General features: G+C 39.0%; 2 protein-coding genes across 3 annotated transcripts in view; one reads left to right on the top strand and one right to left on the bottom strand.

Annotated features, from left to right (window-relative positions):
• The window catches only part of LOC132975683 (G-protein coupled receptor 4-like), a 390,218-nt gene that overhangs the window by 100,834 nt on the left and 274,815 nt on the right, over positions 1–14,569 (bottom strand). The gene's annotated exons all lie outside the window — the stretch shown is intronic.
• The window catches only part of kif20ba (kinesin family member 20Ba), a 54,413-nt gene that overhangs the window by 37,816 nt on the left and 2,028 nt on the right, over positions 1–14,569 (top strand). For both annotated transcript variants that reach the window (XM_061040393.1, XM_061040391.1), the window contains 4 exons: positions 1,596–1,637; positions 7,335–7,409; positions 8,970–9,087; positions 13,262–13,416. In XM_061040393.1, the coding sequence (XP_060896376.1) occupies positions 1,596–1,637; positions 7,335–7,409; positions 8,970–9,087; positions 13,262–13,416 (390 nt within the window). The remainder of the gene's footprint in view (positions 1–1,595; positions 1,638–7,334; positions 7,410–8,969; positions 9,088–13,261; positions 13,417–14,569) is intronic.

Here is a 14,569-nt window from a genome sequence, read left to right as displayed (position 1 = left end):
ATGCTTCAACTGCTTCCATTTAGATTTTGATCATAGATGTGTTTCCCCTCTTCTCTTCTGCGTGTTCCTTTTGATGCTCTAAGAGCTGTGTTTTGTGTCAGGCAGAAGGGGGGTGCTTGTGCATGCAAACAATCAGAATGGCATGAAGTGATGTAAACACTTCTGCAGTCGAGTGCATGTTACTATCCTCCCCCTCTGACTAAAAAAATTGACCTTCTGTGAAAAACACAAAACATTATGAATATTATCCACCTGAAAACATTAATGCTGCATGTAGTAGTGAGACATGTGGGATCTAAAAGTGCTTTATGATCAAACTCTGCACGCCATGTTTGCATTTATGGCAACTTTATATCCATTCCCATCAGGACCTGGACTGTATTAACTTTTAATGCTTTCTTGTAGAACTCTATGAAACATTAAAGTTAGGCCTTTCATTGTGACACTACTATAATAGACAATGACAAACTCAAAATCTGACTGAAGATAGATGAGTTCTTACTGCTAAAGAGAAGAATGCACTGAACAATTGACTGACAAATATTTAAAGCAAGCAGCCATAATTCATGAACACCTTGGGCTTTGATTATCCCCATTCACTATGAAAACAAAGGACTCTACAAGAAACATCTTAAAGTCATAGTTTGTATTTTGGGGAAATGCACTTGTTCACCTTTGTTACTAAAGTCAGCAGTCAGCCAGTAAGCCTAGCTATAGTGTTAAAACTTAATATTGGGGGAAACAGGTACCCTGTCCAAAGGGCATTTTAAGATTGTTGAGCTAATGCTGCTTCTTGAGGGTGTGCTTGCAAGACTTTACATTGGCTACAAGCCCTTACTTCCTGGTTGCACTGATTGCGTGGCAACTTTTGCAGGGCAAGACCTCTTCTGCAGCTTTTAGTGATTATTTCATTTTGGTGTGTGTAAAAATGTACATTACTAAACATAAAAACACAGATGGACACATAGTACCCTGCCTCTAATTGGCCTTTAGCTTTCAGGTGTGTAGCATTGAGCAAGACATTGAACAGCAGATTAATTTCCAGTGAATTCTTTGATATTTACTGGTGCTGGACACAGTTAATTTTCAGAGCGGTGTGTTTCAATGCATTGTTTTTCTTATTCAAGCTTGGTTAGCTCTTTGAAGTAAGCCTATACAAAAAAAAATAATTGTTATGCTGTTGACCGTGACAAACAAGTTTTCTTCTATTTGGTTTTGAAGGTCTTTTACTGTACATTGCGGGGTCGGGGAGTAAGCAAGTGTGGGCTTTTCAAGGAATGAAAAGGTTTGAGATTGATCTCATTGCACATCAGAAGACATTTGCATGAAGAAGTCACCTATTTCCAAGTTCTGACATCGGGCACCTTCTGAGTCTTTGAATCTGAGTGGGTGGGTTTGGCTTTGACTGGGTTACAATTTCTAATCGTTAGAGCTTCAGCGCTTTTTTGGCCTCGCCCATTCTGATTTAAAGGTTTTGTTTAGTAGTGTGTTATCTTTGACTGTGTTCTGCTTTAGAGTTATTGGTTAACTGTACTGTAGAGTAGTCTTGACTGCATCATAGGTTTGTTTTTAACCAAGTTCTTTCTTTTCTGAAGTCTTATATTTTCAGGAGGAGTAAACGAAGAACAGCACAAGAGGTACTTTGTTTTTCTCGTACTAGCCACCATCATGTTTTCATTCCTCCAAATTCACAAGCACACAACCATACCTCATCGAATCCTCCATCATCATTCACCAATTAATTACAGTTCCTTTTCAAATGCAGTGCTACCAAATGACTTACTCATCATGAGCATCTTACACCTCTTGGTAAAGAGTTAAACGTCCACAAACTTCAGTGTGGTGGCAGCAGAAGTGAAAACATTAACAGAGAGGGCTTCTGAAATGAGGCTGATGCCCAGAATACACACAATTATTTCTGTTAAATGTATATAAACCGCACTCTCAGCTGAGATTAACTAAAAAGACTTGCTGAATGAAATGCTGTATTTATATGTATTCAGGCAGATGGATGACAGCAAACTGAAACTAATATCAGGAGACCATTGTGACTGATGAAACCAGGGAGGTTCCGAATAATGGTAACCTAGGGGTGCTGGTGGCCTAGTGCTTGGTCTGCACGCTCCATCTTCAGATGCCACAGTCCTTAAAGCGGGCTACCCAGGTTCAAATCTCACCTGTGGTTCCTTTGCCCCGTGTCAATCCCCACTCTCTCTCTCTCTCTCTCTCTCCCTGATTTCCTTCTCTTTTAATCTCATTTGAATGTCTTCCTGAGTCCGTGTTCATTAAAGCAGCAGGATTTGGGGACTTTCTTGGACGGGTTGACAATCCACTGCTGTAACTTTTGAACACATGATACAATGAGAGCGTCATTGCAAAACCAGATACTGCAAAATAATCAGTTTGTCTTGTTTATATTTTTATTCTTAACTGTTGGATACCCAAGTCCTAATCCAAATTAGAATTTGGCCAAAGTGACGTCCTAGTCCTTTAAAAGTTCTCTTTTATTTCTCATTGGCAGTAGGGATATGATGTAGTAAACTGCATGTGTTCATACAGAATGCAGTAAAGATCTGAAAACAGATGTTATTGTCTTGCACTCTTTTTCTGTGCTTTACTGTAGGATAACTGGAGTAATTGGGGACATTGCGCCATGAAGGTTTTCTTAGCTGGACGGTTCAACTTATTGAACCATTTTCATGTTCAAAAGAGAAAACCATGACTAGTTGCAGAAGTCTCCCCCTTGTCCTAGATTACCCCCAGTATTAAACCTCATGAACACATTTTCTCTACAGCACAGTTTAGAACTACAACAAGGGCGAGTTACCATGGGACTACGCAAAATATAAGACATGTGAGATATACACAATGTAGTGTGTACACATTCAAACCACAGCATAAAAGATTCAAAGTTTGTCTGTAAAAGCTTTTCCTTCCCGGTTCGTACCCTGTTGACCAGAGAGTGTTTGGAAACTAGATTTAAACTCCCTCTTGTCTGCTCTAATTTTTGTTATCACCTCACACTCTTGACTCTTTTGGAGTACAATCAAGCTGCAGCTCTTTCCTCCCTCTTGAAGAGAGGTCAAAGTGGAGGCTGAGCCGCAGGGCAGTGCTCCTGGAAATTTTCCGAATTCAGTTCCTTGTTCAAGGACACTTGAGCGGCAACTGTGAGTTGAGGTGTAAAGTTATTATTAAAGGGCAGCTTGTATGACCACAGGCTTACGCTGATCACATCTGAATATGGAGTCACTACAGGAATGAGTTCTTCCTGTACTACTGCACTTTAGTTTTAGCTTCGTAAAATGTGATAAAGACGAGGCTACTCACCCAGCTGAACTCTCGGATCCACAGTTCTGGGTATTTAAGCTTTTGGCTTTTTCTTTGTAAAGATTTTATTCCCCAAGCTTTTTATGTACATGTTGATAACAGTCTGCAATCTCTTCCCTACACATTATGTTTATACATTTGGGTAAAAGCTTTCCTTCAAGATACTATCTCCCTCTCACTGCTTTTAGAGGATTCTCCATGAAAGCTCTTAGAAAGGCTGGGACTGGCAGCTTCCATGCTCAAATTTTGTACGGCCGCTTTCTAAGCTTCTACGACAGAACGATATTTTTCTTTGCATTATTCCAATTGCAGTGCTCTCTTAAAAAGATGGAGATGACCTGAAGTCTTTTTATTCCTAAAGATTGGACCCTGTTAGTTGCCAATCATGTTGAGCATGAAGTCATGGTGTGTCAACACAACCTGCTTAAACTCATATAATCATACATTACTTCTTTAATATTTCTGATTGATTGTAATGATCCCTCAGAAGGACTACTTTGCTAAATACTGCTGTGCATTACATGAGAACAAATGATCCTCTTCCAGCTTTCTTATTTGTTTAATACAAACTAGATGCTTTTAATCTCCTTGAAGTTGTCTAGTTTGAAGTAATTACATTGTCAAAATCATTTGAAATAATTCAAATGTAATTGCTAGCTCTTAAGTGGAGTGCTCATATTTCATCCATGTGACACCCGGGAGAGAGTCGGACGGTAAAGTGGATTCTTATCTGATGGGTTTGACATCCGAAGGCAGTGACCCAGGCAGCGACAGACGGCCGATTTCATCAGCCATCCAGACCCCTGCACCATTCCATTTTTCTCAGAGATAATAGAGTGTTGGCAGGCTCGAACATGTAAACTGGCACGATGTGAACACACACAAGCAAACAAACTCCTTCAACCTTTTACTCCGGCACACAATCATTCCCTCCCCTGTCTTCCTTCATTCCACTCTCTCATTTTCCCATCTCTGGTCTCTTTGTCCACTAACATTTTTCAGACAGGCCCTCTTCATCCAGCTCCCGCGTCCCTCTGAATGCTCAGCAGATGAGTTCTTTAACGATTTATTGACGAAAGGGAGACATTGTCACTGTCCCAGAAAATCTTTATCTGAACTTTCAGCTTTTGTGATTTTATTATAAGGTTTGTGGCCTTGTCAACAGAAGTGCTGTGCACTGTGGAGACAGTCCTTCATACAAACTGATGAGCAGGGTGTATAACTCTGTTGTGGTCCTACCCCATTATTTTGAGTCCCTTTTTCCCTCATTGTTAGTCGTGGTCGACATTAACAATTAATTTATATTAATCAGTGAGAGACAAGAAACCCTGAAATGTTCTGCAATTTGATTTATTCATAAACACGTGAATGCTGTATGAGGATTCACTTTAATCATTTTTGGATGCATGAATGCAAAAACAGCTCAGTACATAATACTGCCCAACAGAGATGGGACTGAAAGTGGACTGTTTTCAACAATTCTCTTTGCTGATGATTATTTGTGCATTCTACCAACCTCAGTCATTCAGGCTGTGTTTGAGTTGTTTTTCACTCACAATTGTCATTGGCACATGCACAAAATTCTCCAACTGTGAAACCAGCCTTGGCAACACTGGGAGGCTGAGGTGGACAAAACAGACTTTGTTACAGTCAAGAATGGAATTGATTTTCTTTAGCTTTATTATAGCTGAACTTGACAAACCATAGGGATTACCTCAGGGCAACTCTTTAAAAACTGTGATGGCATTAAAAGAGTTTACTTTGAGCACATTTCTGCTCTCCTTATCTCCACTACATCTTTATTTGTCCCTAGTGATTCACATGATTTCATGTCTCATTTACTTTCTTCACACACTCCCTTTTTATCATTTCATCTTTTCCCATGCCTCTCACATACACAAACGATTCATCTTGCTTACTTTCACCAAACACTCGGATTACAATTCATCACTTTCAATTATCACTACTCTTCTGTGTCTCTCTACTTCGGTCTTGCTCCACCACAAAACTCTGCAAGTCAATTATATTTTGTTCCACTTTTTTTTTTTTTTTTTTTTTTTATTCTTTTCTTTTCCCCCCTTTTCTTTTCCCCCCTTTACAATTTCTACACCAGCACTTCTCACTCGCCGTTCCCTTCTTTCTTCCTCAGATTATTTCTAAAAATGTCCTCTGAGTCACTGATGACTCGGCATGTTTTAAACCTTCTTCCCTTTCCTGAAGTGGAGCATGTTTAACGCGTCACCAACATCCACTTGTCAACCTAGCTTGTGGGAACATTCTCAGGTCAGACCTAAAGGCTAGTTGTGAGTCAGAGTCATTTCATTTGCCAGAAATGCAAAAAAAAAAAAAAAATGTCCAGAAGTTTTACTGAGACTGACTGCTGATTTTTTTCCAAATTGAAATGGCTGGTTCCCCTGTGGTCCTGATCACTGCAGACTTCTACATGTTGTCGCTTGGGGTTGGATAGAAGAAAAGACCCATGTGGGTACATGAAGGAACATGTTTCTTTGTTGTCAGTGTGAAAACATGGACATGATCCTTAACTGACTTACCAACCTGCATGTTTTTTCGAACAAGCAAAGCCTGGAGGACGGGTATTTTGCACATCTTCTTTAGAAAGGAGTATAAATGTATCCACTTTCATTTAAGGCTTCATTACAACCACATTCAACGAAACTTGGGGATATAGTTATGTGATTTACCTTTGAATGTTCATGACATTAAAACTAACCTCAGTAGAGTTTTAGCAAAAGGACAGTGATGGCCATGGAAAGGTTTAAATATTAATGACACAATGTCCTTTACAGGTCCATTGTATTGAAGTAGTGGTGACATGGATCGCAACTGATTCCTAATCTGTTGGCATGCTGTTAAGACAGGCTGTAAAGTGATCTTGTATTTTAGCATGCCTACAAATCTCTCTTTTTCAGTCCTGCTCAGAACAGGCTGTTTCTGGGTCTGTAGCTTTAAATGCAAATGACCTCTGACCAAGCCGCTCTCTGGAATGGGATCTATTGTAAACGGTGGAAAGGGTGACTCGGAGGACAGAACAAACGCCCAGCTATGGGAATGTTTTCAACCTCGGGAGGGGTTACGGCCCTTTGTGATGTCATGAAGAAACGGCCTGTTTTAGCGCACACTTTCTGAAAAGTGGAGCAGTGAAAAGATGGAGAGGATGGACTTTTCTCATAATTGGGGAATTAGTAGACAGGCTAAGGACACGTATTAGTGTTAGAAAACCATGAAATGTATTTTGTACTTTATGTGACCTTTAAAGAGGAACAATCATAATCCATCTACTCATCAGCCATTGTCATCATCTCATAGTACACATCAATTGATGAAACTAAATTTCTTTGTCATGTGTATAAAATGATATTAACTTTAGACTTTAAAATGAAGAGACAAACTTTTTTTTAAAACCAGATTTTATTGACCTCTCTTATTTGTTTTGAAGTTTTCCTTTCAAAAAATCAACCATAAAGTGGTGAAAAACTTCAGAGACACTCCACCTGAGTCTTAATAAAAGGTATTCTAGAAAAACGGACAATTAATTGGGTGCTTCTGAGACGTCAAGACAATCTCTTTCCACTGATAGAAGCTGAGATTGTCAAGCCTCCAGGGCCCCTCCGGCAGGTAAATAACCCTAAATTGTAGCTTCTGTTCTCGCCTTGAAAATTATTCCAGCTGGTAAAATGGTAAAAGTGGAATTGACCGCCCACTGAGGCGGGTGCACAAAGTGTCTGAATGTTTTTCTCCTCATGTCTACCTTGTATTAATGACCAAACCCCCGTCTTCTCCAAACCGTTCTGTCATTATAAAACATTTTGTGTTTTTTTTTTGTGTTTTTTTTTTTTTTTTTTAGCTTCTTGCCTTTTTTCAATAATTTCTGCTTGGCTGCCTCTCGGTACAGATGACTCAGCACTCACTCTGCCTTTTGTGTCACTGTTTGCTTGTGTCTCAATCAAGTATGTGCCTGTGTGTTCTCCTCCTGTGTCTGCTAATAGGAAGAGGTGGAGGCAGAGAACAGAAGGAACACGCGGACCAGACTGACACCAAAGCTGACCCCACACCAAGAGGAGGTGACAAGCAGACAGAAATGCACTCACAAAACACGCTGACAGATGCAGACATGCAGATACATACATACATGCATAATCATGACCATGTGCTCTGATCCATCCTATACATGTGTGAACGGAAAAATAAATCATATTTAACACATCAAGGTGGCAAAATGATGATGGGAGGATGCTAAATCATTCCACAGTAGGTCACTGCATAAGCAAAGTCATCATATACATTCTTACATCAGAAGCCATATTTGTTTTAAATTAGCGTAGTGGATTTAGGGTTTGTGAGACTATAACAGCTATGACTATTTTAAAATTTGTGCTATTCCACGAGTCATGCATCCATTTCCACCAAAATACCATGAACAGGTTCTCAAAGTTTAGACTAATCCAAATGAATAAACCTTTTGAAAGACTCTATTACATATTTGTACCAATTGTGTACTAATTCTAGTGTTTAGAAAAGCAGACACTTATAGTTTGTGCTGCTCTGCTGCATGTGCTGCAGACGGTGCTGAGGGTTTGTTAACTGCTGAGTCACTGTGCACTAGGAAGTAAGTAAAGTTTATTTATAAAGCACCTTTCAAGAACAGACGTCACAACGTGCTTCACAGTAAAGGATTGAGCAGAGACATTACAAACAGACAGTTACCGTTACGTAAAATCAGACAAAAACAAGACGGAACAGATGAGTCTTAAAAAGCTTTTTAAAAGTTTCCACATAGTTCACTGCTCTAAGTCCCAGGGGAAGACAGTTCCAAATTCACAGTCTGGTCAGAGGACCTCAGGGACCTGCTGGTGTTATAAGGCCTCAGCAGCTCAGTTACTTGTAACCCCGTGCAATTTGTTTCTGTTAACAACAAAAGTTTTAAGAGCAGCACATATTGGAAAACATACATAAAATACAGATGTACCAGTGAAATGTGAGTCCGATAATACCAGCTGGCAGATGTTTGTGCATGTGTGTGAGAAGCATGTCTCTAAAATAACAGAGTGTAAACTAGAATTTCCCTCAGGTATTATTAGTATTTAAACATGTAATGTTTTATGATGTTGAAAATATAACAAATGCCCTCTGCTTAAAAATGTGGACGCATGCCTAACTATATGTACAAGGCACTTCCAGAGAAGGATAAATATTTACAAGAAAAAACATGCATCTTAAGATTTTTTGTCATGATGAGTGGTTTAGAAAAATGTATTGAACTACCGCAAAAAATAATGTTGTAGATACTTATAGAGGGGCCATCATGGAGATTCTGCCTGGGTTCATTATCATTGTTGTACCTGTTCAGATGTGTGGCGAGATGCTCACAAATGTTTCATTGGTGAAAAAAAGCAAACAGTGCCATATCAACAGAAAATATTGGAGCCCTCCTCACTCTCTGTCTCTGTCTTTATTTGAATGAGATGATAAAAGGTGTCTGTACTTTGGTATATTTAGTTTAACAAGTCACTGTTAAGACCCCGTGTAGTCTTTGTAGAGGTTTTATTTATTTGTTTATTTTGTAATTAATTATACACTGCACATGCTGACAAACTCTATTGTTCCCTGTCATCTATCATCAGGTCTCTTCCTCAGCACGTCACCATGACTCCCAGAGCAGCATCCGTAGCAAGAAAGAGGGAACGCTGCAGAAGATCGGAGACTTCCTGCAGAGCTCCCCCACGCTGCTCGGCACTAAAGGTTGGTGTTTTCAGTGTGGCTGTGTACTTTGTGAGATATATATGTAATTATGTTTCACTGGAGAAGAAAACTACCAGAGGGATGAGTAGAAGTTGTAAATATAACTAATTAAACAGGCATGAAAAGAAGTTAAGATATGATGAGTTTACAAAATGATGCTCAAGAGGAGGGCTGATGCAGCTTTTCCTCCATTACAGCAGAACAGATACTTTTCTAACTGATGACATATCTGAGCTACAGAAAGTATTTTTATAACTGCAGCATCCGCAATATCACAACTTTTTATTTAGTGAAAATAAAATCAAGAACAGGAATAATAAAAACTGGTCCTACAAACTATTGAAATATGAAAACACTATATAGTAAAAAAAAGAAAAAAAATGCTAGAATATTTTACAAAAGAAAATAAACAAAGTGTGTAAGCGGAGAAATCTCTGGTACTCATGTTCATCCGGACTCTAAAATGCCAAATTCTACAACAGAAATGAAAGTGTTTACAGCCTGGTTCAAAAAATTAGTTTGGTCTGGGCAGGAATGTTGGAGCTGTTTGTCAGAGGCTAAAGGATCAATTCAACTTAAAATCAGAGAAGAGTGAAATATCAAACAATATTTGTGACACACAAAAAGCAACATGTTGATTTATATATCTTTATATATATAATTGGTTTGGATCCAGCGAGCCAGCAGACTTCCACATATTTTAAATTAAAAGTGTACATCAGGCTTATATTTAGTTATAATACCCATGTGCACCTTCGATGCATGTCAGGTTGCCTCAAAAGCTAACGAGACAATTAGCATAGATACAGACTATTTGATACGGTGATTTTAAATGACTGAAACGTACTGATTAACTATGGAGATAGAATTGTCTCAAAAAGATTTATACATGTATAAATATACATACATTTATAAATATACAAATATAAAAACGTGACATACAAATAAATAAACTAATTTGTATAAATAAACGTGCATTTGTAAATATATTTTCGAGATTTGAAAATAAATATGCTTGACTTTGTGTTTGGATTCTGCATTTGTGGATCGCTTTTGTGCTTTTCTCTCGATGACGTAATTTTGAGACATTCTTACCGCACACTGCCATCCACAAATAAATACCCCGGAATTCGAATGAGAATACACCCTCCCCTGAACAACCAGTAGAAGGCAGTGTTGTGCAGCCACCGCTGGTTATGGTTATGTTAGGTATTTGGCAGACTGCTGCAGGATCAACAACATGGAAGTGGGTTAGTGACTAACTGGATGGGTAAGTAATAACTAGTAATAACTGTTTCTTGTGGGTTGTAGTGCCATTTTATTTAATCTACTAGACAGTATACATGAGTCCACTTAGTCAGTGTACAGACAGAACACTGCCTTCTACTGGTTGTTCAGGGGAATGTGTATTCACATTCAAATTTGGGGGTATTTGTGGATGGCAGTGTGCGGTAAGAATGTCTCAAAATTACGTCATCGAGAGAAAAGCACAAAAGCGATCCACAAATGCAGAATCCAAACACAAAGTCAAGCATATTTATTTTCAACTCACGAAAATATATTTATAAATACACGTTTATTTATACAAATTAGTTTATTTATTTGTATGTCACGTTTTTATATTTGTATATTTTATTTGTATATGAATAAATTAATTCATATTTATAAATATCATTTCGATATGTATAAATCTTTTTGAGACAATTCTATCTCCATAATTAACTGCTGCTAGCAATCTCATCTGAATGAATCTGAAATCAAGTCAACTACAGCACAGTTAAAAACAAGGTTGACCAAAGTGCTTTACCAAATAAGAGTCCATTCATACATCATATAATATTAACATATAAATCATCAGTCCCAGACAAAATCACTCTTTCCTCTTGTTTGTGTAAAAGACCAGACGTCACTCTCTGGCTGGTTGATCGAGTCCCACTGATTGAGTAAAAGTGAGGCAGCAGGTTAAGAACATCAAACATTTATTTCACAAGGGTATTGCATGCTGCCCCTCTCATCTTCATGAGCACATGAGCTGCTGCATCTTAAAATGTTTTTACTTTAAAGACCAATCAACCAAAGGATCTTTGGGAGAGAAAAAAAAAACTCCGTAAATAGTGAGCAGTGCAGTAATCACCTCTGTTAATGATGAAAGTCTGCGTCAGTCTATCAGAAGCTGCTCTTTATAGAAATTGCTTTACTGATGCAATTTTCCCTGCGAAACCTAAAAATCAGTTTGGGTTATATTTCAAATGAGCTTCGATATTCCAGCTGTGATCAAAAAGGCAACCCAAGGTCACAAGCTTTGGGCTTTTAGTCTGCCCACACACACTTGCTGTACACACACCAAATCCACAAACACACCGAGGCGTGCCTGATGTTTATAGTACCGGTATATCTTCCACACTAGGAACTGATGCTCCTCCAATCATTTACTAAGAGAGTCCAGGAGGCTATCTCGTGACACAGAAAGTTTTATTTTTGGGCTTGTTTGCCTTATATTAGATAAGACAGCTATAGATAGACAGGGAATGTGAGGAGAGAGAGTGGGGGACAACATGCACCAAACAGCATCAGGACCAGGGAATCAGTGCAACATGGACTGTAGCCTCCGAATATGGGGCGCCTGCTCTATCAACTGAGCTAAACCAGTGACACCCCCCCCCCCCCCCTCCCGAAAGGTTTTTGAAAAGTAAAAGTTAGCCATTAAAAACAGTGCTGAAACACATTGTATGATACACAAGGACAAACCCTGCTGGAGTCATTTGGGGAAAGAGAACTGGTTTGACAAAGTAGCCGGACAAGGGCAGCAAGTTTTGGGGACACTAATGATGGCTTCGAGGAGAGAGTTAAGACAGGGAACATATTAGAATCCACTGGAGTCATCTCTGGGTTTTTTTTTTTATCCTCGGGGAGCCAGCAGTTTCGCTCCGTCAATTAATTGTCGCTTCGGGAGGTTTCCAGTGCGAGGGTGCTGCCGTCTGCCACCATCTGATCCTCCCTCCGTCTCCCCTTTTTCTCTCATCCTGCCCCTCCCTGCTCCACCCTGCTGTCTCCTTCATCCCTCACCTTCACTTGTCTTTTTTTTATTTTTGAGTTATTTAACGTCCTCCTGTACCTCTCTGTCTTTCTCTGTAAAAGTTTCCCTCTTCTGCAACACTTATTTCTTCTCTCCCTGCACTGTTCTTTCTCTGTCCTCTCCCTCCTCCTGTTCACTTCAAATCTCATGTTCCCTTTCTTTGTGTCCCATTTCTTCTTTTGCTCCTAATTTTTATGCTCCAGACGCTCTGTAGTCTTGAAAAGGTTTGACACTGATCATTTTATTTTTATTTAGTTTTAACACTTCCCCTGAAAGGACCAAAAGGTTAATATAAGCTGCCAACACATAAAGGCCCCCCTTAAAAAAGTCCATGATTCATCAAAGATCAAGCACATCCTTGAAGAACTAAAAGATATAACTTCTTGGTTAATGCTATGACAACATGTTTCAGAAAGTCAGGAGAGTTGCAACAAAGACTGGAGAGGTATCAAATGCTTTTAAAAAAAACTGTGATGGAATATTTCAGAGTTTGGAGCGTTAAGAAGTGTGACATAAGATAAAGGAGGCACTGAATTGTTGAAGAGCTGCAACCCTACATCAAGCAGGAATGGTAAAACAACCACTTTCAAAACTAAATAAATATTGGTCTCCTCAGTTCTTAAAATGCTGTGATAAGAAAATATGTGGTGTTGTGATGAAACTGTAAGTGAATATGAGCCTGTCCAAACTTCTTTGAAACGTGTTGTCAGCATCAAATGAAAAAAAAGGCGTATTAATCTCCCAAAACAACAAGATTTCTCTTAAGTCTTAAAGTTTGATATGTAGTCTTTTTGCCACCGTCACCTCACATTTAGAGTTTCTTTCTGAGGTTTTTACACACACACACGCACACACACACACACACACACACACATTCTTGTTATCCAATAAGTGATGTTAAGTGTTTACAGTATTCATATTAATGCCATAATATACCTCTTTTAAAATGATTTATTCATATTAACAAGTTTACACAGCACATTTTGGAAAACTGCTCCCCACCATAAAGTAAAAGCAACCAATTAAAAGATATCCATCAATCTAAAGTTTCTATTCAGCATGTTCCTCTTCCTCTAAAAACTGTCTCCCACACTGCAGCCAAGAAGATGATGAGCCTGGTGAGCGGCCGGGTTGATGCAGACTCAGCAGCCTCCTCTTCCACCTCTTCATCGCTCAGTCTGAGAGCCAAGAAGAACAAAAGGAAGCTCTACCGGCCTGAAATCTCCTCTCCTATGGACATGCCCTCACACCCTGTAAGTCTCACACAAACGAGCTACATTACAACGTACATGAGCTGGTTAGAGGACTTGGAAAGATGATAAACTTTCAGCTTGGCAGCAAACTCAAAACTTTTCAGGGTGCAGACAAAATGTGGTAAGCAGAGCACCCAGTGGTTAGTGTGTGCCCCCAAAGAGGCTGGAGACCTCTAAGCGGGCTGCCCAGGTTTCAATCTGACCTTTGGCTCCTTTCCCGCGTGTCATTCCCCACTCTCCCTCTCCTCGATTTCTGACTCTATCCACTGTCCTCTCTCTAAATAAAGGCATAAAAAGCCCCAAAATAAACCTAGGGGTTGTGGTCACTGTACACAACAACAACAACAACAACAACAAGGAGGATCCAACATATACCTCTAAATGCTGTAGAGCCAATAGCAAAGCTAGGGCCTCCTTCTCAATAGTGATAAAATCAAATCTTTATTGACCGAGTATAGTAAATAGTTAAAAAGTAAATAGTGCAGCAAATAGATTTCTGGTTCATACATGACAGAGCTTACTGATACTGAGTCTCTATGATCTAAGGAGCACAACCTGTACCGATGTCAGATGTGACCTTTATATCTTAAGGCCTGTCATCCCCTATAAAATGTCCCTTAAAGAGACAGTAAAGCAGCCAGAGCTGGGCTACATACCGAGTTTTTAAGATGCATTGATGTATTTTTAAATGATATTGAAGGTAAGACAATATTGTTTATGTTGAGTTCAAATATGTTTCTTCCAGTTTGCTGTATTTCTCCTCTCACTGTTTGTCCCTCTTCATTTGCTGCACCTCTCTCCCTCTCTGAGCAAAACTCCAAATACCTCCTGCATCACACACTACACAGCTGTGTGTGTGTGTTTTGTTAGGAAAGGAACATTTTTTATGCATTTTATTTTATTAAAGAAGCATTTCTTTTGAATATAATTATTTTATTATTTCACAAACAGAGTTAATTTAATGTAATCAATCACATACATGTGGACATTGATCAGCTGGCTATTAGTTAGAGTGTCTGTGTGACATTCGGTCCATGTAGATTTGACTTAGAACTCACTTAGTTTTTGTTTTTTAATTTATTCATAGGAAAAAAAATGTTGAGATATATATTGCGTATCGTCACACAGCATAAAAATATTGATGTGATTTTTT

Source organism: Labrus mixtus, chromosome 6, assembly GCF_963584025.1.
Source record: "Labrus mixtus chromosome 6, fLabMix1.1, whole genome shotgun sequence".
NCBI lineage: Eukaryota > Metazoa > Chordata > Actinopteri > Labriformes > Labridae > Labrus > Labrus mixtus.
Note: the sequence above shows the minus strand (reverse complement) of the source record. Positions and strands in the feature narration are given on the sequence as shown.